This window comes from Chiloscyllium plagiosum, unplaced genomic scaffold, assembly GCF_037043375.1.
Source record: "Chiloscyllium plagiosum isolate Xiang-an unplaced genomic scaffold, Cpla_swu_hap1 HiC_scaffold_5, whole genome shotgun sequence".
Taxonomy (NCBI): domain Eukaryota; kingdom Metazoa; phylum Chordata; class Chondrichthyes; order Orectolobiformes; family Hemiscylliidae; genus Chiloscyllium; species Chiloscyllium plagiosum.
The window spans coordinates 88,696,389-88,724,269 of NW_028270143.1; the positions used below are offsets into that span (position 1 = coordinate 88,696,389).

General features: G+C 51.5%; 1 protein-coding gene across 1 annotated transcript in view; it reads left to right on the forward strand.

Annotated features, from left to right (window-relative positions):
- gpr158a (G protein-coupled receptor 158a) overlaps positions 1 to 27,881 on the forward strand; it is a 765,069-nt gene that overhangs the window by 389,753 nt on the left and 347,435 nt on the right. Inside the window, exon 3 of the mRNA XM_043690479.2 lies at positions 895 to 997. Coding sequence (XP_043546414.2) covers positions 895 to 997 — 103 coding nt within the window. The remainder of the gene's footprint in view (positions 1 to 894; positions 998 to 27,881) is intronic.

Genomic DNA, 27,881 nt, shown 5'->3' on the forward strand with positions numbered 1-27,881 from the left:
ACATACCCTACGAAGAGGCAGGCATAGCTGGGGCCCATGCGGGTGCCCATGGCTACTCCTTTTGTTTGGAGAAAGTGGGAGGATTGGAAAGAAAAGTTGTTCAGGGTGAACCAGTTCGGTCAGTCGAAGGAGGGTGTCGGTGGAAGGGTACTGGGTGGTACGGCGGGAAAGGAAGAAGCGGAGTGCTTTGAGTCCTTCGTGATGGGGGATGGAGGTGTACAGGGACTGGATGTCCATGGTGAAGATGAGGCGTTGGGGACCGGGGAAGCGGAAATCCTGGAGGAGGTGGAGGGCGTGGGTGGTGTCACGAACGTAGGTGGGGAGTTCTTGGACTAATGGGGACAGGACCGTGTCGAGGTATGCCGAGATGAGTTCGGTTGGGCAGGAGCAGGCTGAGACGATGGGTCGTCCAGGGCAGTCAGGTTTGTGGATTTTGGGCAGGAGGTAGAAATGGGCGGTGCGGGGTTGTGGGACTATGAGGTTGGAGGCGGTGGATGGGAGGTCGAATCTAACGTCGAATCTCCTGTTCCCTGGATGCTGCCTGACCTGCTGTGCTGTTCCAGCAATAAAGTTTCAACTTTGATCTCCAGCATCTGCAGACCTCACTTTCTCCTTTGTACGTGAAGCCAGGTTCTGAACCTAATGGACTTCCTGAGTTGCCTTCCATTGCAGTTACTCAATACATTACAGGATTGGTCAGGAGCAGGATTGACAATTCACCATTTTGCGTTTCACGTTCCAGCCACAACCTTCAATTGTTCCCAGCCATTTAGGTTTACCATCTGTGTCCATACGACCAGGATGTAACATGCAGCTTTTTTTTTCTCTCTGGCAACTTGCAAACCTCACCTTAAGCTACTTCAAGTGATTTTGTCTTTTGTTTCCCCTTTCCAGTGCGTTTCACCTAAAGGCCGAGGATTCATGCTGGGAGCGTATGACTGTTCTTGTAAATCTGGATTCTATCGTCCCAGCAGTGTCTCACTGAAAAGCTTTGATGGTAAGTGCCTCCTGCCTGGCAAAAAATGGGCCTGATTAATAATGCAGCATCTTTTTTTTAATCTTGTCAGGGGCATGCACTTAATTCCTGAAGGGCTTAGATGCTGGATTTACATCATCAATTAAAACCGATATCCTTTGCACCCTGTAATCTGTAATTCACCCAAAGGTCAGGTTAAAATGCCGTCAAGATGTTTGATTTAAAACAAATTGGAATAAACTCCTACATCATGCTAATGTGCAACCTCGTACTGTAAACAATGCTGCTATTAGATCACAGTCAGGTTATTTAGAGGTGATAGTATTCTAGCACTACTTGGAGTGATTAAAATGTTGCTTCCAATAAATTCTGAGCTGAAGGCTGCAGGAAAATGTCTAACCATTATTGTTTACCCTGAGATACCCATACATGACCCATACATATGTTCAAGAAAATTTAAAAAGCTATTGGATTCAAACCATATCACTGTGTTCATAAGAGATACAAATAGAAGCTCCTTTGACACACTTAGGGGTGATAAATGTTTCTCAGCCAAGACAGTATGGAAGGATTACAAAACAAATGCAGAAGACATACAAGATCAGCTTAGTAACATGTATGATCACATTTTTACTGCTTCTCAACCTTTTTACCTCATCCTCCTCTGTGTGAAATCAGGAAATTTTGTAATTTCTTACACTAAGTAAGAGCTAAACAGCCCTCCACCCGACAAATAAGCATTCTTCCTTCTCTCCTTCCCCCAGGTTTGTTGGGATTGAGGTATTGGTGTTTGATGGGCAACTTTTAAAAAATTCATTCACAGAATGAGTGTGTTGCTGGCTAGGCTAGGATTTATTGCCCATTCCCAATTGCTCAGAGGACAGTTAAGAGTCAACCACATTGCTGTGGGTCTGGAATCATGTGCAGGCCAGACCAGGTAAGGATGGCAGTTTCCCTTCTGAAAGGATGTTCGTGATCCAGATGGGTTTTTCTTGACAATTAGCAATGGACTCATGGTCTTCATTAGACTCTTAATTACAGATATTTATTGAATTCAAATTCCTCCATCTGCCATGACTAGGATCTCTGGGTTAAAAGTCCAATGATAGTACTACTAGGCCGTTGCCTCCCCTATTGCAGGAAGGCAAGCTGGAGAGGCAAGCCACAGTAACTTTGCTGCTTCCACCACAATACGTGCAGAAAAACCTGTTGTGCTGGCCACTTGTCATGAGGTTTTCTTTCAGCTGCTGAAAGCCTAGCGCCAGTTGGATGAGGCCTTTTCCTGAAAGGCTCAATTGGTCGACTCAACTCCACCCCTTCTTCTAGTATAATTGCAGTAGGGACAGGCAGAGCGTAGGTCACCCACTAGATTAAACTCCCTCCGATTTTCACACCAGTGAGTGGGGAATGTAAAATCCAACCCAATGGAAAGTTTCAAGCATTGGAATTAAAAATCACACAACACCAGGTTATAGTCCAACAGGTTTATTTGGAAGCACTAGCTTTTAGAGCACTGGTCCTTCATCAGCTGGTTGTGAAGGATAAGTTCGTAAGAGACAGAATTTATCACAAAAGTTTAGTGTGATGCAACTGAAATTATATTAGCGAGTTTTGAGAAGATTTGTAGCTCAGGTTGAGGTACTGGATGTATGCTTACTCGCTGAGCTGGAAGGTTCAGTTTCAGATGTTTCATCACCATACTACGTAACATCATCAGTGAGCCTCCAGATGAAGCACCGGTCGCATGGCCCACTTTTTATTTATGTGTTTAGGTTTCCTTGGGTTGTAGAAGTTGTTTCCCATGGTCATGTCATTTCCTGTTCTTTTTCTTAGGGGATGATAAATGGGATCCAAGTCAATGTCTTTGTTGATTGGATTCCAGTTGGAGTGCCATGCTTCTAGGAATTCTCGCATGTGTCTCTGTTTGGCTTGTCCTAGAATGAATGTGTCAAAGTAGTGTCCTTCCTCATCCATATGTAAGGATACTAGTGAGAGTGGGTCGTGTCATTTTGTGGTTAGTTGATGTCCATGTGTTCTGGTGGCTAGGTTTCTGCCTGTTTGTCCAATGTAGTGTTTGTTACAGTCCTTGCACGGTATTTTGTAAATGACATTAGTTTTGCTTGTTGCACGTCGGCTCATCGATCACCAGTTCCGACATGCCACAGTGAGGAACCATAATGACTTCCTCAGGAGACAGACACGAACTGCAACCGACAGAGTACCCTTCGTTGTCCAGTCCTTCCCAGGAGCTGATAAACTACACCATGTTCTTCGCAGCCTGCAACACATTATCAATGAGAATGAGCACCTTGTGAAGACTTTCCTCACACCTCCACTTCTCATCTTTAAACAACCATCAAACCTCAAACAGATCGTAGCAAACTGCCTGGCTTTCAGGATAACGCCACACAATCCTGTCACGGTGGACACTGCAAGACGTGTCAGAATGTTGACCCGGATACCACCATTACACGTGGGACCCATGTACGCAGCAGGTACTCGTGTGACTTTGCCAATGATATCTATCTCATATGCTGCAGGCAAGGATGCCTTGAGGCATGGTACATTGGCGAGACCGAGTAGAGGCTACGGCAACAGATGAATGGACACCACACAACAAGCAACAGACAGGAATGTTCCCTCGCAGCTGGAGAGCACTTCAATGGTCCAGGACATTTGACCTCGGACCTTCGGGCGACCATCCTCCAAGGCGGACTTTGGCACAGGCAGCAATGAAGAGTGGCTGAGCAGAGGCTGAGAGCCAAGTTCGGTACAAATGGGGATGGCCTCAACCAGGACCTTGGGTTCATGTCACACTACAGGTGACTCCACTGCACTACACACACTCTCACACACACGCGCACAAAAGCACACAGACACACACACACTCCTACAGACCCATACACTTACGCAGACCCTCTCTCATACACAAGCTCTCTCCCATATGCTCACAAATTCGCACCCACACTCACACCCACACATGCAGCCTCTCACAGATGTATTCCCCTTTACGCTCAAACTCACACACATACACATACTCTCATACTCCCCCACACAGACACGCACACACACATTACCCATGCAAACACACTCATTATAAGTTTGTGGGGTGAATTATATTTTATCTTGCTCAAAAATTGCATGAATCCATGTAAGATTCTGTAAGTCCCTTTTTTAACAAATAGACAGCCTCACACAGAGCACCTCACACCTTCAATACATTATCTGAGCTGGCATGGCACTTATTGTTAAAGTTCACTTGAGAATGTAACTGCTTTAAAAAAATTCTGGGATTTACACATGAAAGAACTGAAACCAACATGTTCATTCTAAAAGATGAGAGACTTAACAAACAATCCAGATCCTTTTCAATATATAATTTCAGTTGCATCACACTGTAAACTTTTGCTATAAATTCTGTGTCTTACGGTTTTATACTCCACAAATACCTGATGAAGGAGTGGCGCTCTGAAAGCTAGTGTTGGACTATAACCTGGTGTTATGTGATTTTTAACTTTGTACACCCTCGTCCAACACCGGCACCTTCAAATCATTCAGGCTTTGGAGGCAGTGGAGAGAAGATTTACAAGGCTGCGGTCCATTGTCTGAGCTTTATTTAGAATGTGTAAATTCCTAAATATTTTGTTTTGGTAAAAAATGAATGTGCTTATTTCATTTCAGAAATGTCAACTGCTGATTGAAAAATTCTATGGTTATTTTGATGTAAAATCATTCCAAATTATCTGAATGACTCCCCAACAAAGCATGATGGTGAAAATTTGATGTGCAGAATTCCCTTAAAAAAAAGTTAGCTGAGGAAGTTTCTCAGTGTGACAACACATGCAGGGTTCCATTATAAAAAAGATGACATTAAAAGTAAGATTAATGTTTACAGGAAGTGCAAGTCACAAGAATATACTGCATGCAATCGTTTTTATTTATGTGCCTGAGACAAGTCAAATTTGACTGGACATGTCAAAACCTAGAATGAAACCTAGACTGATAAATCACATTTTTAAAATAAAAAATCAACATGATATTCATTCAAAGAAACATAGTTACATGAGGCCGCAGAGTTTCTTTAACAACAGAACAGAAATCGATTACACGAAAGACAAAAACAACAAAAAACAAGCTATCTAGATATAGAACACAGTTAGAAAACTCTTAAACCACTTAGTAAAGCAAGGTTTCATTATATTTCCCAGTACGATCAGCATGCAGAGATTCAAATCCAGAGAAATTATCCCTCCACAGATAATCTTTAAATTCAACCAAACTGATTCTGCCTCAATACTGTCCTGTGAATTGTGGAGTCTACTAAGGTAAATACTTGCAAAGCAGAGAATTTAAGATTTTTTTCAGAATCTACCTAGCAGATTTCCAACCAAACACTCCAGGTCTGAAAGTCCTTTAGACAAATACAACATCTAGAAATTGAGCAGAAGCAATGAAAGCCACTCTCAGATCTATAAATAGAAAACCTGTACAAAGACAAATATTTCTCTCTCAAGGTTCAGTCACTTTGTATGACTAACAAATGTATGAGTGGGAGAGCTTAAAATGATATTCTAAATAGAAAGAGTTTGAGCTGGAAGAGATCCAATAAGAAATTAATATTTACTGTACATTAGAGATGGACAAACATAAACCAGAACTCTTGCCAGTTCTCATGAGACTAAAGCAACTAAACAGCATTTACAAATTGCCTGCAGCAAGTAAACTGAAACTCAGTAAGAGCCAAATGCTTCATATATTTCAGGAAGAACAACTTCTAAGGTTAGTTCAGTTTTGATATGAGAGGAGTACTGAGGATGATAATATGTGGTTAGTGCTCAACTCAACCACTCAAACACGGAGCCATTGTGAAAGTTACTGTGTAAAGATGTAACATCTCAGTGAAGCTATTGTTGAATATGCCAAAGCATTGCAGGAAATTATTTGTTTAATGGTGACACCATTGTCCATCCTTCAATACTTCAAAAGCTCAGAATGCTTTGAGGATGCAGATGTGGTATGTTTTAGAGCTACACATAGATTGATGGCCATGAACAGAGAGCTTATGCCCGAAACGTCGATTCTCCTGTTCCTTGGATGCTGCCTGACCTGCTGCGCTTTTCCAGAAACACATTTTCAGCTATGAACAGAAAATTGTCAATTACGCAAGGCGTTTTCCTTGTCCTGCAAAACAACATTACTATCAGATTGTGCAGTGAATGTACAGTGTTTCTCCATGTGGTGCCATGGACCCCTATTCAGTGTTATTTCATACCATTGACTCCACTGATTTATCTATGGGAATTCAAGGATGTGTTATCTTGTCTGGGCTCAGGTATGAAATTTGAATTGTTACTGAGAAAACGCTGTCAGACAAGAATAGAAATGCCAGCAGATAAATGTCACACATTCCAAATCTAAGCTTCAACAGGAACCATTCTGTAAAATTGGCTGAAGAATTTATTAATTTCATCCACAGTTCAACTCTAAAGGCACTCACATTTCATAAAAATAGAGAGGAAACAAAAAAAATGCATCACTTTCCAGATTAGAACAAGATTGTTCTATTTAAAAACTGCAAAAATGAAACTAGAAGTCTGAAACATCATCTAACCTGACAAAATGATAAACAATAATTGAAGATTAATTTGGACTTCAAAGAGACGGAGTGGAGATACCTGAAATGTTGCAAAGTCATCAGATTTGAACCTGACAAATATTGTGGTCACCAGGGAGTTAGAACATAGAACAATGCAGCGCAGAACAGGCCCTTGGGCCCTCAATGTTGCGCTGACCTGTGAACTAATCTAAGTTCATCCCCCTACACTATCCCATCATTAACCATGTGCTTATCTAAGGATTGTTTAAATCTCCCTAATGTGGCTGAATTAATTACATTGGCAGGACATTCCATGCGCTTACCACTCTCTGAATAAAGAACCTGCCTCTGACATCTGTCTAAAATCTATCACCCCTGACTTTGTAGTTATGCCCCCTCGTACATGCTGACATCCTTAATCCTAGGAAAAAGGCTTTCACTGTCTACTCTACCTGTCCTCTGATTATCTTGTATATCTCTATCAAATCCCTTCTTAGCCTTCTTCTTTCCAGTGAGAACAGACCCAAGTCTTCAGCCTTTCCGCAGAAGACCAGGCGACATCCTGGTAAATCTCCTTTGCACCTTTTCGAATGCTTCCACATCCTTCCTGTAATGGGGGCGACCAGAACTGTACATAATATTTCAAGTGTGGCCACACTAGTGTTTTGTATAGTTGCAGCATGACATTGCGGCTCCACAATTCAATCCTTTACCAATGAAACTTAACACACCGTATGCCTTCTTAACAGCACTATCAACCTGGGTGGTAACTTTCACGAATCTATGTTCAGATACATGGACACCAAGCTCCCTCTACACTACCAAGAGTCTATCCATTGACCCTTTTTGTTATTCTTCCCAAAGTGAATCACTGCATATTTAGCTGCAGTGAACTCCATTTGCCACCTCTCAGCCCAGTTCTGCAGTTTATCCAAGTCCCCTTGCAACCTGTAACATTCTTCCACACTGTCAACTATTCCACCGATTTTAGTATCATCTGCAAACTTACTAACCCATCCACTATGTCTGCGTCCAAGTCATTTATAAAAATGACAAACAGCAATGGTCCCAAAACAGATCCTTGTGGCATACCACGAGTAACTGGACTCCAGGTTGAATATTTTCCATCAACCACCACTCGTTGCCTTCCTACAGAAAGCCAGTTTCTAATCCAAACTGCTGAATCACAATCAATTCAATGCATCTGCATTTTCTTCAACGGCCTACCATGTGGAACCTTATCAAAGGCTTTACTGAAGTCCATGTATACCACATCAACTGCCCTAATCTCATCCACATGCTTGGTCACCTTCTCAAAAAAACTCAATGAGCTTTGTGAGATATGACCTGCCCTTGACGAAACCATGTTGATTATCTGCAGTCAAACTGTTGCTTGCTGGATGATTATAAATCCTATCTTTCATAATCCTCTCGAAACATTTTCCTACAACAGAAGTAAGGCTCACTGGTCTATAATTACTTGGGTCATCTCTACTGCCCTTCTTTAACAAGGGCACAACATTTGCAATCCTCCAGTCCTGTGGTATTAAACCTGTAGACAATGACGACTCAAAGATCAAAGCCAAAAGCTCCAACACCACCTCCCTCACTTCCCAGAGAAACCTCGGATAAATCCCATCCGGTCCAGGGGACTTGTCTACTTTCACTCCTTCTGGAATTGATAACACCTGTTCATTACTAACCTCGATCCTTTCTAGTCTAAAATCTTGTACCTGATTCTTCTCCTCCACAATATTCTCCTTTTCCTGAGTGAAAACCAATGAGTAGTATTTGTTTAGAAGCTCTCTAATCTCCACAGGATCCACACACAACTTCACACTTCTGTCTTTGATTGGCCCTATTCCTACCCTAATCATCCTTTTATTCCTCACATACCTATTGAAAGCTTTAGGGTGCTCCTTTATTCTATTTGCTAAAGACTGATCATTGAGGAGAAAGTGAGGTCTGCAGATGCTGGAGATCAGAGCTGAAAATGTGTTGCTGGAACAGCGCAGCAGGTCAGGCAGCATCCAGGGAACAGGAGAATCGACGTTTTGGGCATAAGCCCTTCTTCATTCCTGAAGAAGGGCTTATGCCCGAAACGTCGATTCTCCTGTTCCCTGGATGCTGCCTGACCTGCTGCACTGTTCCAGCAACACATTTTCAGCAAAGACTGATCATTGTCCTCTCTTTGCTCTGCTTAACTCTCTCTTTAAATCCTTCCTCGCTAATTTGTAATTTTCTATCACCTCATCTGAACCATCTTGTTTCATCGTCCTCTTAGCCTCCTTCTTCCGCTTAACAAGAGATGCAATTTCTGTAGTAAACCATGGTTCTGCTACCTTATCACTTCCTCCCTGCCTGACAGGGATATACCTATCAAGGACACGCAATATCTGTTCCTTATACCCGCTCCACATTTTGATTGTCCCCATCCCCTGTATTTTGCGACTCCATTCCACGCATCCTAGGTTTTGCCTAATCGCATTATAATTGCCCTTGCCCCATTGATAACTCTTGACCTGTGGAATGTACCTATCCCTTTCCATCGCTAAACCAAACATAACTGAATTATGGTCACTCTCTCCAAAGTGCTCACCTACAACTAAATCCAACACCTAACCTGGTTCATTACCAAGCACCAGATCCAGTACGGCCTCCCCTCTTGTCGGCATTTTGACGTACTGTGTCAGGAAACCCTCCTGTACACATTGGACAAAAATTGATCCATCCAACGTTATAGCATTTCCAGTCAATGTTGAGGAAGTTAAGGTCCCCCATAATGACCACCCTGTTCCTTTCAATCCTGTGCAGAATTATTTTGCCAATCCTCTCCTTCACCTCCATGGAACTCTGCGGAGGCCTATAAAAACCTCCAAACAGTGTAACTTCTCCTCTCCTGTTTCTAACCTCGGCCCATACTACCTCAGTAGATGAGTCTTCATCAAAATTTCTTCCAACCATCATTATACTATCTTTGACTAACAAGGCCACAACTCCCCCTCTTTTGCCCCCTTGCCTGTTCTTAATGAAAGCTCGAAACCCTGGAATCAGCAACATCCATTCCTCACCCTGCTCTATCCATGTCTCCGAAATGGCCACAACATCGAAGTCCCAGTTACCCATCCATGCTGCAAGCTCACCTACCTTATTTCGGACACTTCTGGCGTTGAAGTAGACACACTTCAAACCAACTTGTTGTCTGCCAGCATATTCCTGTGACTGTGAAATCCTGTCCAGGTCCTCCCTACTCACATCCTCCTGCTCCCTGGAACTACACCTCAGATTCCCATCTTCCTGCTGAGCTAGTTTAAACCTGCTTGAATAGCACGAGCGAATTTTCCACCCAGGATATTAGTACCCCTCTGGTTCAAGTGAAGACCATCCTGTTTGTAGAGGTCCCGCCTTCCCCAGAATGAGCCCCAATTATCCAAGTACCTGAAACCCTCCCTCCTGCACCATCCTTGCAGCCACGTGTTCAGCTGATATCTCTCTCTATTCCTTGCCTCGCTATCACGTGGCACGGGTAACAAACCAGAGATAACAACTCTGTTCTAGCTCTCAGCTTCCACCCTAGCTCCCTAAAATCCTGCCTTACATCCCTATCCCTCTTTCTACCTATGTCGTTGGTACCTACATGGACAATGACTTAGGGCTGGTCACCCTCTCCCTTCAGGACCCCAAAGGCATGATCCAAGACATCACGGACCCTGGCACCTGGGAAGCAACACATCAACCATGATTCTCATTTGTTCACAACAAATCTTCTATCTGAGCCTCTCACTATTGAGTCCCTAATCACTAACACTCTCCTCTTTCCCTCCTTCCCTTCTGTGCAACAGGGACAGGCTCTGTGCCAGACACCTACACCCCACTGCGTGCCCCTGGTAAGTCGTCCCCCAAACATTATCCAAAACAGTATACTTGCTTTTCAGGGAAACGACCACAGGGGATCTCTCCACTGACTGTTTTGCTCCCTTCTAACAGTTACCTAGCTTTCTTCGTGCCTAAGAGTAACTAATCTGTAAGTCTTATCTATCACAGCCTCCACCTCCTGCTCCAGTTGCCTAACGCAGTCGTGGAGGAGCGAGAGTTGGGTGCACTTCCTGCAGATGTACTTGGATGGGACTCTAATGGCGTCCCTCACTCAAACATAATGCAGGAGGAACATTCCTCTCCCTATAGTGCCATCCCTGTTAGCCCCTTTATCACAAAGTAAAAAAGAAGAGATGCTTACCTGATGTGTCTCTGGTGTTTAAGGTCAGAGGAGGTGTTTGGGTGAGAGGCCCGACAAATGTAGGGTCTTGGGTTTAGAAAACACTCACGTATATAGCTGGAGGGAAATAAAAAAAATCACTCATTTCCCAGCAACCTCTGCTCTCCGATGTCAAATGGAAAAGCTCAAATCAGCGACTCACCCCCACCCCCGACAGGCCCCTGGTCCACGCAGCCGCTCTTCGAGCAGCTGCTGCAGAAAATCAGAAATGGAAGTTGTGAAAACAAACTTCACTTCAACTTTTTTGTGAAAATGTGGTCCAGAACATGGATATGATGCATCACAGGTACATTAAAGCAGAAGAAAATAGAGCATAAATTGGTCATTCAGCCCACAAACCATGCTTTGCCACCCATTTTAGATTACATTACATTAGATTTAGATTACATTACAGTGTGGAAACAGACCCTTCGGCCCAACAAGTCCACACCGAGCCGCAGAAGCGCAATCCACCCATACCCCTACATTTACCCCTTACCTAACACGACGGGCAATTTAGCAAGGCCAATTCACCTTACCTGCACATCTTCGGACTGTGGGAGGAAACCGGAGCACCCGGAGGAAACCCATGCAGACACGGGGAGAATGTGCAAACTCCTCACAGTCAGTCGCCTGAGGCGGGAATTGAATCCGGGTCTCTGGCGCTGTGAGGCAGCAGTGCTAACCACTGTGCCACCAACATTGGAGCTCACCTGACAGGCCGAAACTGTACATTATCCCCTGACCCATCGAAGGGGACAAAAATATTGGGGCCATGTGCAGCTCCAGCCCCAGTCCTCAACTGATTCCAAAGTATTCTGAGCTCCTCTCCCCAACCACAACACTGTGCTCTTACCCCCAACGCAAAAGCTGTGATACTGTTCCCAATCTGAAAACTGTGCTCCTGTCCCCCAACCCGAACACTGTGCTCCTGTCCCCAACACGAACACTGTGCTCCTGTCTCCAACCCGAACACTGTGCTCTTGTCCCCCAACCTGAAAACTGTGCTCCTGTCCCCCAACTCGAACACTGTGCTCCTGTCCCCAACCCAAACACTGTGCTCTTGTCCCCCAACCCGAACATGTGCCCCTGTCCCCAAACCCGAACACCCTCCTCTAGCTTATCTCTCCACGCTTCAGGCTCTCTGCCTTTATTCCTGATGAAGGGCTTTTGCCCGAAACGTCGATTTTGCCTGTCCTCGGATGCTGCCTGAATTGCTGTGCTCTTCCAGCACCACTGATCCAGAATCTGGTTTCCAGCATCTGCAGTCATTGTTTTTACCTCGTTGATTTTAACCCTACTGCGAATCCTCTTGCAAGGATGCCTGCCTTGAAGAAGTTTTCCTCCTCTCTCTACAAGAATCTCAGGGAGTCTCTCTCCCACTGCAACTCCCAGGTCATTTCCTCAGCCCTGAAGCTCTTCAACCATGTCCTGAAACAAACTCGGTATCACAGCCACATTTGCTTCCTCAGTGCCTGTCTCCGTAACCAACTCACCCCACACGGACTCCGGACCACCTTTAAACCAGCAGAGTTCGGACCCGAACAGGACAAACAGTACAGATTACAGATTCAAAAACACCAGCAACGGTTCTCCATCAAGATCCTCCGCTCCACGCTTGCAGCAATGCGCCGGTACCTAACCTCTCTACAGTCTGCCCTGCCTCAGCTGAGGGCCACACTCTCTCAGAATTGCAAAGGACCCACTCTGTACTACATCCTCAGGAGAATTCATACTCTCAACAAACAGTATTTCAATTCCATCTCAAACATCAAAAACTGTAAGTACAACAAACTTTTATCTACCCAGCTCCATAACCAGCGCTCCTTGAACATTCCAGAAGATTCCCCTGGCCTCGGAAACGCCATTAGCCATGCGGCTGATGTAGCTACCACCCCCACGCTGATTGATGATGTCACTTCTGCCCCCATCATGGCCACTCCCACAGCCACTTCCAGCCCTCACATCATCGCCGATGCCACACGTTCAGTGACTTCCGCCATCTCTACTGCCGTGTCTGCCACCACTTCCACCTCCACCAGCGCCACTCACCTGCATTCTGCTGACACGCCCTCCCACAGACCCCACTGTCACTATCCCCACCCCCCAGAACCCCGAGGGGAACACTACCCCTGCTCATGACTCTACCCCGATTCCCCCCACCATCACACCCACTCCAGGTACTGGCTCCGACCCCACTCCCAGCTCTACACCCACATCAGCTCCCAGCTCCCAGCCCTGCCGAGTTTTCACCATCCCCCCAGACCTCCCCCTCACTGAGGACGAACGATCAGTCCTCAGCAAAGGACTCACCTTCGTCCCCGTCCGTCCACGCATCAATGAATTTAATACACGCCGTGACATCGAACAATTCTTCCGTCGCCTCCGCCTCCGAGCTTACTTTCACAATTAGGACTCCCGCCCACCTTCCGAGGACCCCTTCGCCCACCTCCAACACACTGCATCCACCTGGACACCCCGCGCTGGCCTATTACCTGCCCTCGACCTCTTCATTTCCAACTGCCGCCGGGACATTAACCGCCTCAACCTGTCACCCCCCTCCCCCACTCCAACCTCTCACCCTCACAACGCGCAGCCCTCCAATCCCTCTGTTCCAATCCTGACCTCACCATCAAGCCAGCGGACAAAGGGGGCGCAGTGGTAGTCTGGCGCACTGACCTCTACATCGCTGAAGCCAAACGCCAACTCGAGGACACCTCCTCCTACCGCCCCCTTGACCATGACCCCACCCCCCATCACCAAACCATCATCTCCCAGACCATACAGAACCTCATCACCTCAGGAGATCTCCCACCCACAGCTTCCAACCTCATAGTCCGGGAACCCCGCACTGCCCGGTTCTACCTCCTTCCCAAGATCCACAAGCCTGACCACCCTGGCCGACCCATTGTCTCAGCATGCTCCTGCCCCACTGAACTCATCTCTACCTACCTCGACACTGTCCTATCCCCCCTAGTCCAGGAACTCCCCACATACGTTCGAGACACCACCCACGCCCTCCACCTCCTCCAAGACCTCCGTTTCCCCGGCCCCCAACACCTCATCTTCACCATGGACATCCAATCCCTCTACACCTCCATCCGCCATGACCAGGGCCTCCAAGCCCTCCGTTTTTTCCTCTCCAGACGTTCCCAACAGTACCCCTCCACCGACACTCTCATTCGTTTGGCCGAACTGGTCCTCACCCTTAACAATTTCTCCTTTGAATCCTCCCACTTCCTCCAGACCAAAGGGGTAGCCATGGGCACACGTATGGGCCCCAGCTATGCCTGTCTCTTCGTTGGCTACGTGGAGCAGTTGATCTTCCGTAATTACACCGGCACCACTCCCCACCTCTTCCTCCGCTACATTGATGACTGCATTGGCACCACCTCGTGCTCCCGCGAGGAGGTTGAGCAATTCATCAACTTCACCAACACATTCCACCCTGACCTTAAATTTACCTGGACCATCTCTGACACCTCCCTCCCCTTCCTGGACCTCTCCATCTCCATCAGTGACGACCGACTTGACACTGACATCTTCTACAAACCCACCGACTCCCACAGCTACCTGGATTACACCTCTTCCCACCCTGCCTCTTGCAAAAATGCCATCCCGTATTCCCAATTCCTCCGCCTACGCCGTATCTGCTCCCAGGAGGAGTGGTTCCACCATAGAACACACCAGATGGCCTCCTTCTTTAGAGACCGCAATTTCCCTTCCCATGTGGTTAAAGATGCCCTCCAACGCATCTCATCCACATCCCGCACCTACGCCCTCAGACCCAACCCCTCCAACCGCAACAAGGACAGAACGCCCCTGGTGCTCACCTTCCACCCTACCAACCTTCGCATAAACCAAATCATCTGCCGACATTTCCGCCACCTCCAAACAGACCCCACCACCAGGGATATATATTCCCTCCCCACCCCTCTCCGCCTTCCGCAAAGACCGTTCCCTCCGTGACTACCTGGTCAGGTCCACGCCTCCCTACGACCCACCCTCCCATCCTGGCACTTTCCCCTGCCACCGCAGGAACTGTAAAACCTGCGCCCACACCTCCTCCCTCACCTCTATCCAAGGCCCCAAAGGAGCTTTCCACATCCATCAAAGTTTTACCTGCACATCCACTAATATCATCTATTGTATCCGTTGCTCCCGATGCGGTCTCCTCTACATTGGGGAGACTGGGCGCCTCCTAGCAGAGCGCTTTAGGGAACATCTCCGAGACATCCGCACCAATCAACCAAATCGCCCAGTGGCTCAACATTTCAACTCCCCCTCCCACTCTGCCGAGGATATTGAGGTGCTGGGCCTCCTCCACCGCCGCTCCCTCACCACCAGACGCCTGGAGGAAGAACGCCTCATCTTCCGCCTCGGAACACTTCAACCCCAGGGCATCAATGTGGATTTCAACAGTTTCCTCATTTCCCCTTCCCCCACCTCATCCTAGCTTCTAACCTCCAGAAACTCGATCCCCTGACCTGTCCGGACTTGTCCGACCTGCCCAGCTCCTTTTCCACCTATCCAATCCACCCTCTCCTCCCTGACCTATCACCTTCATCTCCTCCCCCACTGACCTATTGTACTCTATGCTACTTTCTCCCAACCCCCACCCTCCTCTAGCTTATCTCTCCACGCTTCAGGCTCTCTGCCTTTATTCCTGATGAAGGGCTTTTGCCCGAAACGTCGATTTTGCCTGTCCTCGGATGCTGCCTGAATTGCTGTGCTCTTCCAGCACCACTGATCCAGAATCTGGTTTCCAGCATCTGCAGTCATTGTTTTTACCACTATGCTCCTGTCCCCAACCCGAACACTGTACTCCTGTCCCCAACCCGAACACTGTGCTCCTGTCTCCCAACCCGAACACTGTACTCCTATCCCCCAACCCGATCACTGTGCTCATGTCCCCAACCCAAACACTGTACTCCTGTCCCCAACCCGAACAATGTGCCCCTGTCCCCAACGCGAACACTGTGCTCCTGTCCCCAACTCGAATACTGTGATCATGTCTCCACGTGAACACTGTGCCCGTCTCCGAACCTGAACACTATGCCCCTGTCCCCCAACGCGAACACTGTGCTCCTGTCCCCAACCCGAACGCTGTGCTCCTGTCCCCCAACCCAAACACTGTCCTCCTGTCCCCAACCCGGACACAGTGCTCCTGTCCCCAACTCGAACGCTGTGCTCCTGTCTCCAACCCAAACACTGTGTCCCTGTCCCCCAACCCGAACACTGTGCTCCTGTCCCCCAACCCGAACACTGTGCTCCTGTCCCCCAACCCGAACACTATCCTCCTATCCCCAACTCGAACACTGTGATCCTGTCTCCAACGCGAACACAGTGCCCCTGTCTACCAACCCGAACACTGTGTCCCTGTCCCCAAACCCGAACACTGTGGCCCTGTCCCCCAACCCGAACACTGTGCTCCTAACCCCAACCCGAACACAATGCTCATGTCCGCCAGCCCGAACACTATACTCCTGTTCCCAACCCGAACAATGTGCCCCTGTTCCCAACACGAACACAGTGCTCCTGTTCCCAACTCAAACACTATCTTCTGTCCCCAACCCGAAAAATGTGCCCCTGTCCCCAATAAGAACACTGTGCCCCTGTCCCCCAGCCCGAACACTGTGTCCCTGTCCCCAGCACGAACACAGTGCTCCTGTCCCCAACCCGAGCACTTGCTATTGTCTCCAACCCAAAAACTGTGCTCCTGTTCCCAACCCAAATACTGTATTTCTGTCCCCAACCCGAATACTGTGTCCCTGTCCCCAAACCCGAACACTGTGGCCCTGTCCCCCAACCCGAACACTGTGCTCCTGTTCCCAACCCAAACACTGTGCTCCTGTCCCCAACCCGAACAATGTGCCCCTGTCCCCAACACAAACACAGTGCTCCTGTCCCCAACCCGACCACAGTGCTATTGTACCCAACCCGAACACTGTGCTCCTGTTGCCAACCCAAACACTGTACTTCTATCCCCAACCTGAACAATGTGCCCCTGTCCCCAACCCGAACACTGTGCTCCTGTCTCCAACCCGAACACTGTGCCTCTGAACCCTACCCGAACACTGTGCTCCTGTCCCCCAACCCGATAACTGTGCTCCTGTCCCCCAACCCGATCACTGTACTCCTGACCCCCAACCCGAACACTGTGTTCCTGTCCCCCAATCGGAACACTATGCTCCTGTCCCCCAACCTGAACACTGTGCTCCTGTCCCCAACCCGAACACTGTGCCCCTGTCCCTAACCTACACACTGTGCTACTGTCCCCACCCAAACACGGTGCTCCTGTCCTCAACCCAAACACTGTGCTCCTGTCCTCAACCCGAACACTGTGCTCCTGTCCCCCAACCCAAACACTATGCTCCTGTCCCCAACCCAAACACTGTGGTTCTGTCGCCAACCCGAACACTGTGCTGCTGTCCCCCAACCCAATCACTGTGCTCCTGTCCCCAACCCAAACACTGTACTCCTGTGCTCAACCCGAACACTGTGCTCCTGTCCCCCAACCCGAACACTGTGCTCCTGTCCCCCAACCCGAACACTGTGTTCCTGTCCCCAACCTGAACACTGTACTCCTGTCCTCAACCCGAACACTGTGCTCCTGTCCCCCAACCCGAACACTGTGCTCCTGTTCCCCAACCCGAACACTGTGTTCCTGTCCCCAACCCGAACACTGTACTCCTGTCCTCAACCCGAACACTGTGCTCCTGTCCCCCAACCCGAACACTGTTCTCCTGTCTCAATCCCGAACACTGTACTCCTGTCCACAACCCGAACACTGTGCTCCTATCCCACAACTCAAACACTGTGTTCCTGTCCCCATCCCAAACACTGTGCTCTTGACCGCCAACCCGAACACTGTGCTCCTGTACCCCAACCCGGACACTGTGCTCCAGTACTCAACCCGAACACTGTGCTCCTGTCACCAACCTGAACTCTGTGCTTCTTTCCCCCAACCCGAACACTGTGCCCCTACCCTAACCTGCACACTGTGCTCCTGTCTCCAACCCGAACACTGTGCTCCTGGCCCCAATCCGAACATTGTGCTCCTGTCCCCAACCCGATCACTGTACTCCTGTCCACAACTCAAACACTGTGCTCCTGTCCCCATCCCGAACACTGTGCTCCTGTCACCAACCTGAACTCTGTGCTTCTTTCCCCCAACCCGAACACTGTGCCCCTACCCTAACCTGCACACTGTGCTCCTGTCTCCAACCCGAACGCTGGGCTCCTGGCCCCAATCCGAACATTGTGCTCCTGTCCCCAACCCGATCACTGGGCTCCTGACCCCCAACCCGGACACTGTGCTCCTGTCCCCCAACCCGAACACAGTGCTCCTGTCCCCAACTCGAACACTGTGCCCCTGTCCCTAACCTACACACTGTGCTCCTGTCCCCACCCAAACACTGTGCTCCTGTCCTCAACCCGAACACTGTGCTCCTGTCCCCCAACCCGAACACTGTGCTCTTGTCCCCCAACCCGAACACTGTGTTCCTGTCCCCAACCTGAACACTGTGCTCCTGTACCCCAACCTGAACACTGTGCTCCTGTCCCCAAACCGAACACTGTGCTCCTGTTCCCCAAACCGAACACTGTGTTCTTGTCCCCAACCCGAACACTGTGCTCCTGTCCCGAACCCGAACACTGTTCTCCTGTCTCAATCCTGAACACTGTGCTCCTGTCCCCCACCCGAACCCTGTGCTCCTGTCCCCAACCCGAACACTGTGCTCCTGTCCCGAACCCGAACCCTGTGCTCCTGTCCCCAACCCGAACACTGTGTTCTTGTCCCCAACCCGAACACTGTTCTCCTGTCTCAATCCTGAACACTGTGCTCCTGTCCCCCACCCGAACCCTGTGCTCCTGTCCCCCAACCCGAACACTGTGCTCCTGTCCCCATCTCGAACACTGTGCTCCTATCCCACAACTCAAACACTGTGCTCCTGTCCCCAACCCAAACACTGTGCTCTTGTCCGCCAACCCGAACACTGTGCTCCTGTCCCCAACCCAAACACTGTGCTCTTGTCCGCCAACCCGAACACTGTGCTCCTGTCCCCAACCTGAACACTGCGCTCATGTCCCCCAAGCCGAACACTGTGCTCCTGTCTCCCAACCCGAACACTGTGCTCCAGTACTCAACCAGAACACTGTGCCCCTGTCCCCAACAGGAACACTGTGCTCCTGTCCCCAACCCGAACACTGTGCTCCTGTCCCCAACCCGAACACTGTGCTCCAGTCCCCCAACCCGAACACTGTGCTCCTGTCCTCAAACCGAGCACTGCGCTCATGTCCCCCAACCCGAACACTGTGCTCCTGTCTCCCAACCCGAACACTGTGCTCCTGTCCCCCAACCCGAACACTGTGCTCCTGTCCCCATCCCGAACACTGCGCATCTGTCCCCAACCCAAACACTGTGCTCCTGTCCCACAACTCAAACACTGTGCTCCTGTTCCCCAACCCGAACACTGTGCTCCTGTCCCACAAACCGAACACTGTGTTCCTGTCCCCAACCCGAACACTGTGCTCCAGTACTCAACCAGAACAGTGCTCCTGTCCCCCAACCCAGACACTGTGCTCCTGTCCACAACCCAAACACTGTGCTCTTGTCCGCCAACCCGAACACTGTGCACCTGTTCCCCAACCCGTACACTGTGCTCCTATCCCTAACCCGAACACTGTGCTTCTTTCCCCCAACCCGAACACTGTGCCCCTACCCTAACCTGCACACTGTGCTCCTGTCCCCAACCCGAACACTGTGCTCCTGTCCCCCAACCCGAACACTGTGCACCTGTCCCCCAACCCGAACACTGTGCTCCTGTTCCCCAACCCGTACACTGTGCTCCTGGCCCCAAACCGAACATTGTGCTCCTGTCCCCAACCTGATCACTGTGCTCCTGTCCCCAACCCGAACACTGTGCTCCTGTCCCTAAACCCGAACACTGTGCTCCTGTTCCCCAACCCGAACACTGTGTTCCTGTCCCCAACCCGAACACTGTGTTCCTGTCCCCAACCCGAACACGGTTCTCCTGTCTCAATCCCGAACACTGTGCTCCTATCCCCCACCTGAACCCTGTGCTCCTGTCCTCCACCCAAAACCCTGTGCTCCTGTCCCCCAACCCGAACACTGTACTCCTGTCCACAACTCAAACACTGTGCTCCTGTCCCCATCCCGAACACTGCGCTCCTGTCCCCAACCCAAACACTGTGCTCCTGTCCCACAACTCAAACTCTGTGCTCCTGTCCCCCAACCCGAACACTGTGCTCCTGTCCCACAAACCGAACACTGTGCTCCTGTCCCCAACCCGAACACTGTGCTCCAGTACTCAACCAGAACACTGTGCTCCTGTCCCCAACCCGAACACTGTGCTCCTGTCCCCCAACCCGATTACTGTGCTCCAGTACTCAACCCGAACACTGTGCTCCTGTCCCACAAACCGAACACTGTGCTCCTGTCCCCAACCCGAACACTGTGCTCCTGTCCTCAACCCGAACACTGTGCTCCTGTCCCCAACCCGAACGCTGTGCTCCTGTCCCCAACCCGAACACTGTGCTCCTGTCCCCAACCCGAACACTGTGCTCCTGTCCTCAACCCGAACACTGTGCTCCTGTCCCCCAACCCGAACACTGTGCTCCTGTCCCACAAACCTGACACTGTGTTCCTGTCCCCAACCTGAACACTGTACTACTGTCCTCAACCCGAATGCTTTGCTCCAGTCCCCCAACCCGAACACTGTGCTCCTGTCCCCCAACCCGGACACTGTGCTCCTGTCACCAACCCGAACACTGTGCTCTTGTCCGCCAACACGAACACTGTGCTCCTGTCCCCAACCCGAACACTGTGCTCCTGTCCCCAACCCGAACACTGTGCAACTGTCCCCCAACCCGAACACTGTGCTCCTGTCCCCAACCAGAACACTGTGCTCCTGTCCCCCAACCCGAACACTGTGCACCTGTCCCCCAACCCGAACACTGTGCTCCTGTCCCCAACCCGAACACTGTGCTCCTGTTCCCCAACCCGAACACTGTGTTCCTGTCCCCAACCCGAACACTGTTCCTGTCCCCAACCCGAACACTGTTCTCCTGTCTCAATCCCGAACACTGTGCTCCTGTCCCCACCCGAACCCTGTGCTCCTGTCCTCCACCCGAACCCTGTGCTCCTGTCCCCCAACCCGAACACTGTACTCCTGTCCACAACTCAAACACTGTGCTCCTGTCCCCATCCCGAACACTGCGCTCCTGTCCCCAACCCAAACACTGTGCTCCTGTCCCACAACTCAAACACTGTGCTCCTGTCCCCCAACCCGAACACTGTGCTCCTGTCCCACAAACCGAACACTGTGTTCCTGTCCCCAACCTGAACACTGCACTACTGTCCTCAACCCGAATGCTTTGCTCCAGTCCATCAACCCAAACACTGTGCTCCTGTCCCCAACCCGAACACTGTGCTCCTGTCCCCAACCCGAACACTGTGCTCCTGTCCCCCAACCCGAACACTGTGCTCCTGTCCCACAAACCGAACACTGTGCTCTTGTCCGCCAACGCGAGCACTGTACTCCTGTCCCCCAACCCGGACACTGTGCTCCTGTCCCCAACCCGAACACTGTGCTCCTGTCCCACAAACTGAACACTGTGCTCCTGTCCCCCAACCCGAACACTGTGCAACTGTCCCTCAAGCTGAACACTGTGCTCCTGTTCCCCAACCCGTACACTGTGCTCCTATCCCTAACCCGAACACTGTGCTCATGTCAGCAACCTGAACTCTGTGCTTCTTTCCCCCAGCCCGAACACTGTGTCCCTACCCTAACCTGCACACTGTGCTCCTGTCTCCAACCCGAACACTGTGCTCCTGGCCCCAATCCGAACATTGTGCTCCTGTCCCCAACCCGATCACTGTACTCCTGTCCACAACTCAAACACTGTGCTCCTGTCCCCATCCCGAACACTGTGCTCCTGTCCCACAACTCAAACACTGTGCTCCTGTCCCCCAACCCGAACACCGTGCTCCTGTCCCACAAACCGAACACTGTGTTCCTGTCCCCAACCTGAACACTGTACTATTGTCCTCAACCCGAATGCTTTGCTCCAGTCCATCAACCCAAACACTGTGCTCCTGTCCCCAACCCGAACACTGTGCTCCTGTCCCCAACCAGAACACTGTGCTCCTGTCCCCAACCCAAACACTGTGCTCCTGTCCCCAACCAGAACACTGTGCTCCTGTCCCCAACCCGAACACTGTGCTCCTGTCCCCAACCCGAACACTGTGCTCCTGTCTCCCAACCCGAACACTGTGCTCCTGTCCCCCAACCCGATCACTGTGCTCCAGTACTCAACCAGAACACTGTGCTCCTGTCCCCAACCCGAACACTGTGCTCCTGTCCTCAACCCGAACACTGTGCTCCTGTCCCCAACCCGAACACTGTGCTCCTGTCCCACAAACCGAACACTGTGTTCCTGTCCCCAACCTGAACACTGTACTACTGTCCTCAACCCGAATGCTTTGCTCCAGTCCCTCAACCCAAACACTGTGCTCCTTTCCCCAACCCGAACACTGTGCTCCTGTCCCCAACCCGAACACTGTGCTCCTGTCCCCAAACCGAACACTGTGCTCCTGTCCCCAACCCGAACACTGTGTTCCTGTCCTCAACCCGAACACTGTGCTCCTGTCCCCCAACCCGAACACTGTGCTCCTGTCCACAACCCGAACACTGTGCTCTTGTCCGCCAACCCAATCACTGTGCTCCTGTCCCCAACCCGAACACTGTGCTCCTGTCCCCAAACCGAACACTGTGTTCCTGTCCTCAACCCGAACACTGTGCTCCTGTCCCCCAACCCGAACACTGTGCTCCTGTCCCCAACCCAAACACTGTGCTCTTGTCCGCCAACCCGAACACTGTGCTCCTGTTCCCCAACCCGAACACTGTGCACCTGTCCCCCAACCCGAACACTGTGCTCCTGTCCCCAACCCGAACACTGTGCTCCTGTCCCCAACCCGAACACTGTGCTCCAGTACTCAACCAGAACACTGTGCTCCTGTCCCCAACCCGAACACTGTGCTCCTGTTCCCCAACCCGAACACTGTGTTCCTGTCCCCAACCCGAACACTGTGTTCCTGTCCCCAACCCGAACACTGTGCTCCTGTTCCCAACCCAAACACTGTGCTCCTGTCCCCAACCAGAACACTGTGCTCCTGTCCCCAATCCGAACACTGTGCTCCTGTCCCCAACCCGAACACTGTGCTCCTGTCTCCCAACCCGAACACTGTGTTCCTGTCCCCAACACGAACACTGTGTTCCTGTCCATAACCCGAACACTGTTCTCATGTCTCAATCCCGTACACTGTGCTCCTGTCCCCCACCTGAACCCTGTGCTCCTGTCCTCCACCCGAACCCTGTGCTCCTGTCCCCCAACCCGAACACTGTACTCCTGTCTACAACTCAAACACTGTGCTCCTTTCCCCATCCCGAACACTGCGCTCCTGTCCCCAACCCAAACACTGTGCTCCTGTCCCACAACTCAAACACTGTGCTCCTGTCCCCCAACTCGAACACTGTGCTCCTGTCCCACAAACCGAACACTGTGTTCCTGTCCCCAACCTGAACACTGTACTACTGTCCTCAACCCGAATGCTTTGCTCCAGTCCATCAACCCAAACACTGTGCTCCTGTCCCAACCCGAACACTGTGCTCCTGTCCCCAACCCGAACACTGTGCTCCAGTACTCAACCAGAAGACTGTACTCCTGTCCACAACCCAATCACTGTGCTCCTGTCCCCATCCCGAACACTGCGCTCCTGTCCCCAACCCAAACACTGTGCTCCTGTCCCACAACTCAAACACTGTGCTCCTGTCCCCCAACCCGAACACTGTGCCCCTGTCCCACAAACCGAACACTGTGTTCCTGTCCCCAACCTGAACACTGTACTACTGTCCTCAACCCGAATGCTTTGCTCCAGTCCATCAACCCAAACACTGTGCTCCTGTCCCCAACCCGAACACTGTGCTCCTGTCTCCCATCCCGAACACTGTGCTCCTGTCCCCCAACCCGATCACTGTGCTCCTGTCCCCAACCCGAACACTGTGCTCCTGTCTCCCATCCCGAACACTGTGCTCCTGTTCCCCAACCCGTACACTGTGCTCCTGGCCCCAAACCGAACATTGTGCTCCTGTCCCCAACCTGATCACTGTGCTCCTGTCCCCAACCCGAACACTGTGCTCCTGTCCCTAAACCCGAACACTGTGCTCCTGTTCCCCAACCCGAAGACTGTGTTCCTGTCCCCAACCCGAACACTGTGTTCCTGTCCCCAACCCGAACACGGTTCTCCTGTCTCAATCCCGAACACTGTGCTCCTATCCCCCACCCGAACCCTGTGCTCCTGTCCTCCACCCAAAACCCTGTGCTCCTGTCCCCCAACCCGAACACTGTACTCCTGTCCACAACTCAAACACTGTGCTCCTGTCCCCATCCCGAACACTGCGCTCCTGTCCCCAACCCAAACACTGTGCTCCTGTCCCACAACTCAAACACTGTGCTCCTGTCCCCCAACCCGAACACTGTGCTCCTGTCCCACAAACCGAACACTGTGCTCCTGTCCCCAACCCGAACACTGTGCTCCAGTACTCAACCAGAACACTGTGCTCCTGTCCCCAACCCGAACACTGTGCTCCTGTCCCCCAACCCGATTACTGTGCTCCAGTACTCAACCCGAACGCTGTGCTACTGTCCCCAACCCGAACACTGTGCTCCTGTCCCCAACCCGAACACTGTGCTCCTGTCCTCAACCCGAACACTGTGCTCCTGTCCCCCAACCCGAACACTGTGCTCCTGTCCCACAAACCGAACACTGTGTTCCTGTCCCCAACCTGAACACTGTACTACTGTCCTCAACCCGAATGCTTTGCTCCAGTCCCCCAACCCGAACACTGTGCTCCTGTCCCCCAACCCGGACACTGTGCTCCTGTCACCAACCCGAACACTGTGCTCTTGTCCGCCAACACGAACACTGTGCTCCTGTCCCCAACCCGAACACTGTGCTCCTGTCCCCAACCCGAACACTGTGCAACTGTTCCCCAACCTGAACACTGTGCTCCTGTCCCCAACCAGAACACTGTGCTCCTGTCCCCCAACCCGAACACTGTGCACCTGTCCCCCAACCCGAACACTGTGCTCCTGTCCCCAACCCGAACACTGTGCTCCTGTTCCCCAACCCGAACACTGTGTTCCTGTCCCCAACCCGAACACTGTTCCTGTCCCCAACCCGAACACTGTTCTCCTGTCTCAATCCCGAACACTGTGCTCCTGTCCCCACCCGAACCCTGTGCTCCTGTCCTCCACCCGAACCCTGTGCTCCTGTCCCCCAACCCGAACACTGTACTCCTGTCCACAACTCAAACACTGTGCTCCTGTCCCCATCCCGAACACTGCGCTCCTGTCCCCAACCCAAACACTGTGCTCCTGTCCCACAACTCAAACACTGTGCTCCTGTCCCCCAACCCGAACACTGTGCTCCTGTCCCACAAACCGAACACTGTGTTCCTGTCCCCAACCTGAACACTGCACTACTGTCCTCAACCCGAATGCTTTGCTCCAGTCCATCAACCCAAACACTGTGCTCCTGTCCCCCACCCGAACACTGTGCTCCTGTCCCCAACCCGAACACTGTGCTCCTGTCCCCCAACCCGAACACTGTGCTCCTGTCCCACAAACCGAACACTGTGCTCTTGTCCGCCAACGCGAGCACTGTACTCCTGTCCCCCAACCCGGACACTCTGCTCCTGTCCCCAACCCGAACACTGTGCTCCTGTCCCACAAACTGAACACTGTGCTCCTGTCCCCCAACCCGAACACTGTGCAACTGTCCCTCAAGCTGAACACTGTGCTCCTGTTCCCCAACCCGTACACTGTGCTCCTATCCCTAACCCGAACACTGTGCTCATGTCAGCAACCTGAACTCTGTGCTTCTTTCCCCCAGCCCGAACACTGTGTCCCTACCCTAACCTGCACACTGTGCTCCTGTCTCCAACCCGAACACTGTGCTCCTGGCCCCAATCCGAACATTGTGCTCCTGTCCCCAACCCGATCACTGTACTCCTGTCCACAACTCAAACACTGTGCTCCTGTCCCCATCCCGAACACTGTGCTCCTGTCCCACAACTCAAACACTGTGCTCCTGTCCCCCAACCCGAACACTGTGCTCCTGTCCCACAAACCGAACACTGTGTTCCTGTCCCCAACCTGAACACTGTACTATTGTCCTCAACCCGAATGCTTTGCTCCAGTCCATCAACCCGAACACTGTGCTCCTGTCCCCAACCCGAACACTGTGCTCCTGTCCCCAACCCAAACACTGTGCTCCTGTCCCCAACCAGAACACTGTGCTCCTGTCCCCAACCCGAACACTGTGCTCCTGTCCCCAACCCGAACACTGTGCTCCTGTCTCCCAACCCGAACACTGTGCTCCTGTCCCCCAACCCGATCACTGTGCTCCAGTACTCAACCAGAACACTGTGCTCCTGTCCCCAACCCGAACACTGTGCTCCTGTCCTCAACCCGAACACTGTGCTCCTGTCCCCAACCCGAACACTGTGCTCCTGTCCCACAAACCGAACACTGTGTTCCTGTCCCCAACCTGAACACTGTACTACTGTCCTCAACCCGAATGCTTTGCTCCAGTCCCTCAACCCAAACACTGTGCTCCTTTCCCCAACCCGAACACTGTGCTCCTGTCCCCAACCCGAACACTGTGCTCCTGTCCCCAACCCGAACACTGTGCTCCTGTCCCCAACCCGAACACTGTGTTCCTGTCCTCAACCCGAACACTGTGCTCCTGTCCCCCAACCCGAACACTGTGCTCCTGTCCACAACCCAAACACTGTGCTCTTGTCCGCCAACCCAATCACTGTGCTCCTGTCCCCAACCCGAACACTGTGCTCCGGTCCCCAAACCGAACACTGTGTTCCTGTCCTCAACCCGAACACTGTGCTCCTGTCCCCCAACCCGAACAATGTGCTCCTGTTTCCAACCCAAACACTGTGCTCTTGTCCGCCAACCCGAACACTGTGCTCCTGTTCCCCAACCCGAACACTGTGCACCTGTCCCCCAACCCGAACACTGTGCTCCTGTCCCCAACACGAACACTGTGCTCCTGTCCCCAACCCGAACACTGTGCTCCAGTACTCAACCAGAACACTGTGCTCCTGTCCCCAACCCGAACACTGTGCTCCTGTTCCCCAACCCGAACACTGTGTTCCTGTCCCCAACCCGAACACTGTGTTCCTGTCCCCAACCCGAACACTGTGCTCCTGTTCCCCAACCCGAACACTGTGTTCCTGTCCCCAACACGAACACTGTGTTCCTGTCCATAACCCGAACACTTCTCATGTCTCAATCCCGTACACTGTGCTCCTGTCCCCCACCTGAACCCTGTGCTCCTGTCCTCCACCCGAACCCTGTGCTCCAGTCCCCCAACCCGAACACTGTACTCCTGTCTACAACTCAAACACTGTGCTCCTGTCCCCATCCCGAACACTGCGCTCCTGTCCCCAACCCAAACACTGTGCTCCTGTCCCACAACTCAAACACTGTGCTCCTGTCCCCCAACCCGAACACTGTGCTCCTGTCCCCCAACCCGAACACTGTGCTCCTGTCCCACAAACCGAACACTGTGTTCCTGTCCCCAACCTGAACACTGTACTACTGTCCTCAACACGAATGCTTTGCTCCAGTCCATCAACCCAAACACTGTGCTCCTGTCCCAACCCGAACACTGTGCTCCTGTCCCCAACCCGAACACTGTGCTCCAGTACTCAACCAGAAGACTGTACTCCTGTCCACAACCCAATCACTGTGCTCCTGTCCCCATCCCGAACACTGCGCTCCTGTCCCCAACCCAAACACTGTGCTCCTGTCCCACAACTCAAACACTGTGCTCCTGTCCCCCAACCCGAACACTGTGCCCCTGTCCCACAAACCGAACACTGTGTTCCTGTCCCCAACCTGAACACTGTACTACTGTCCTCAACCCGAATGCTTTGCTCCAGTCCATCAAC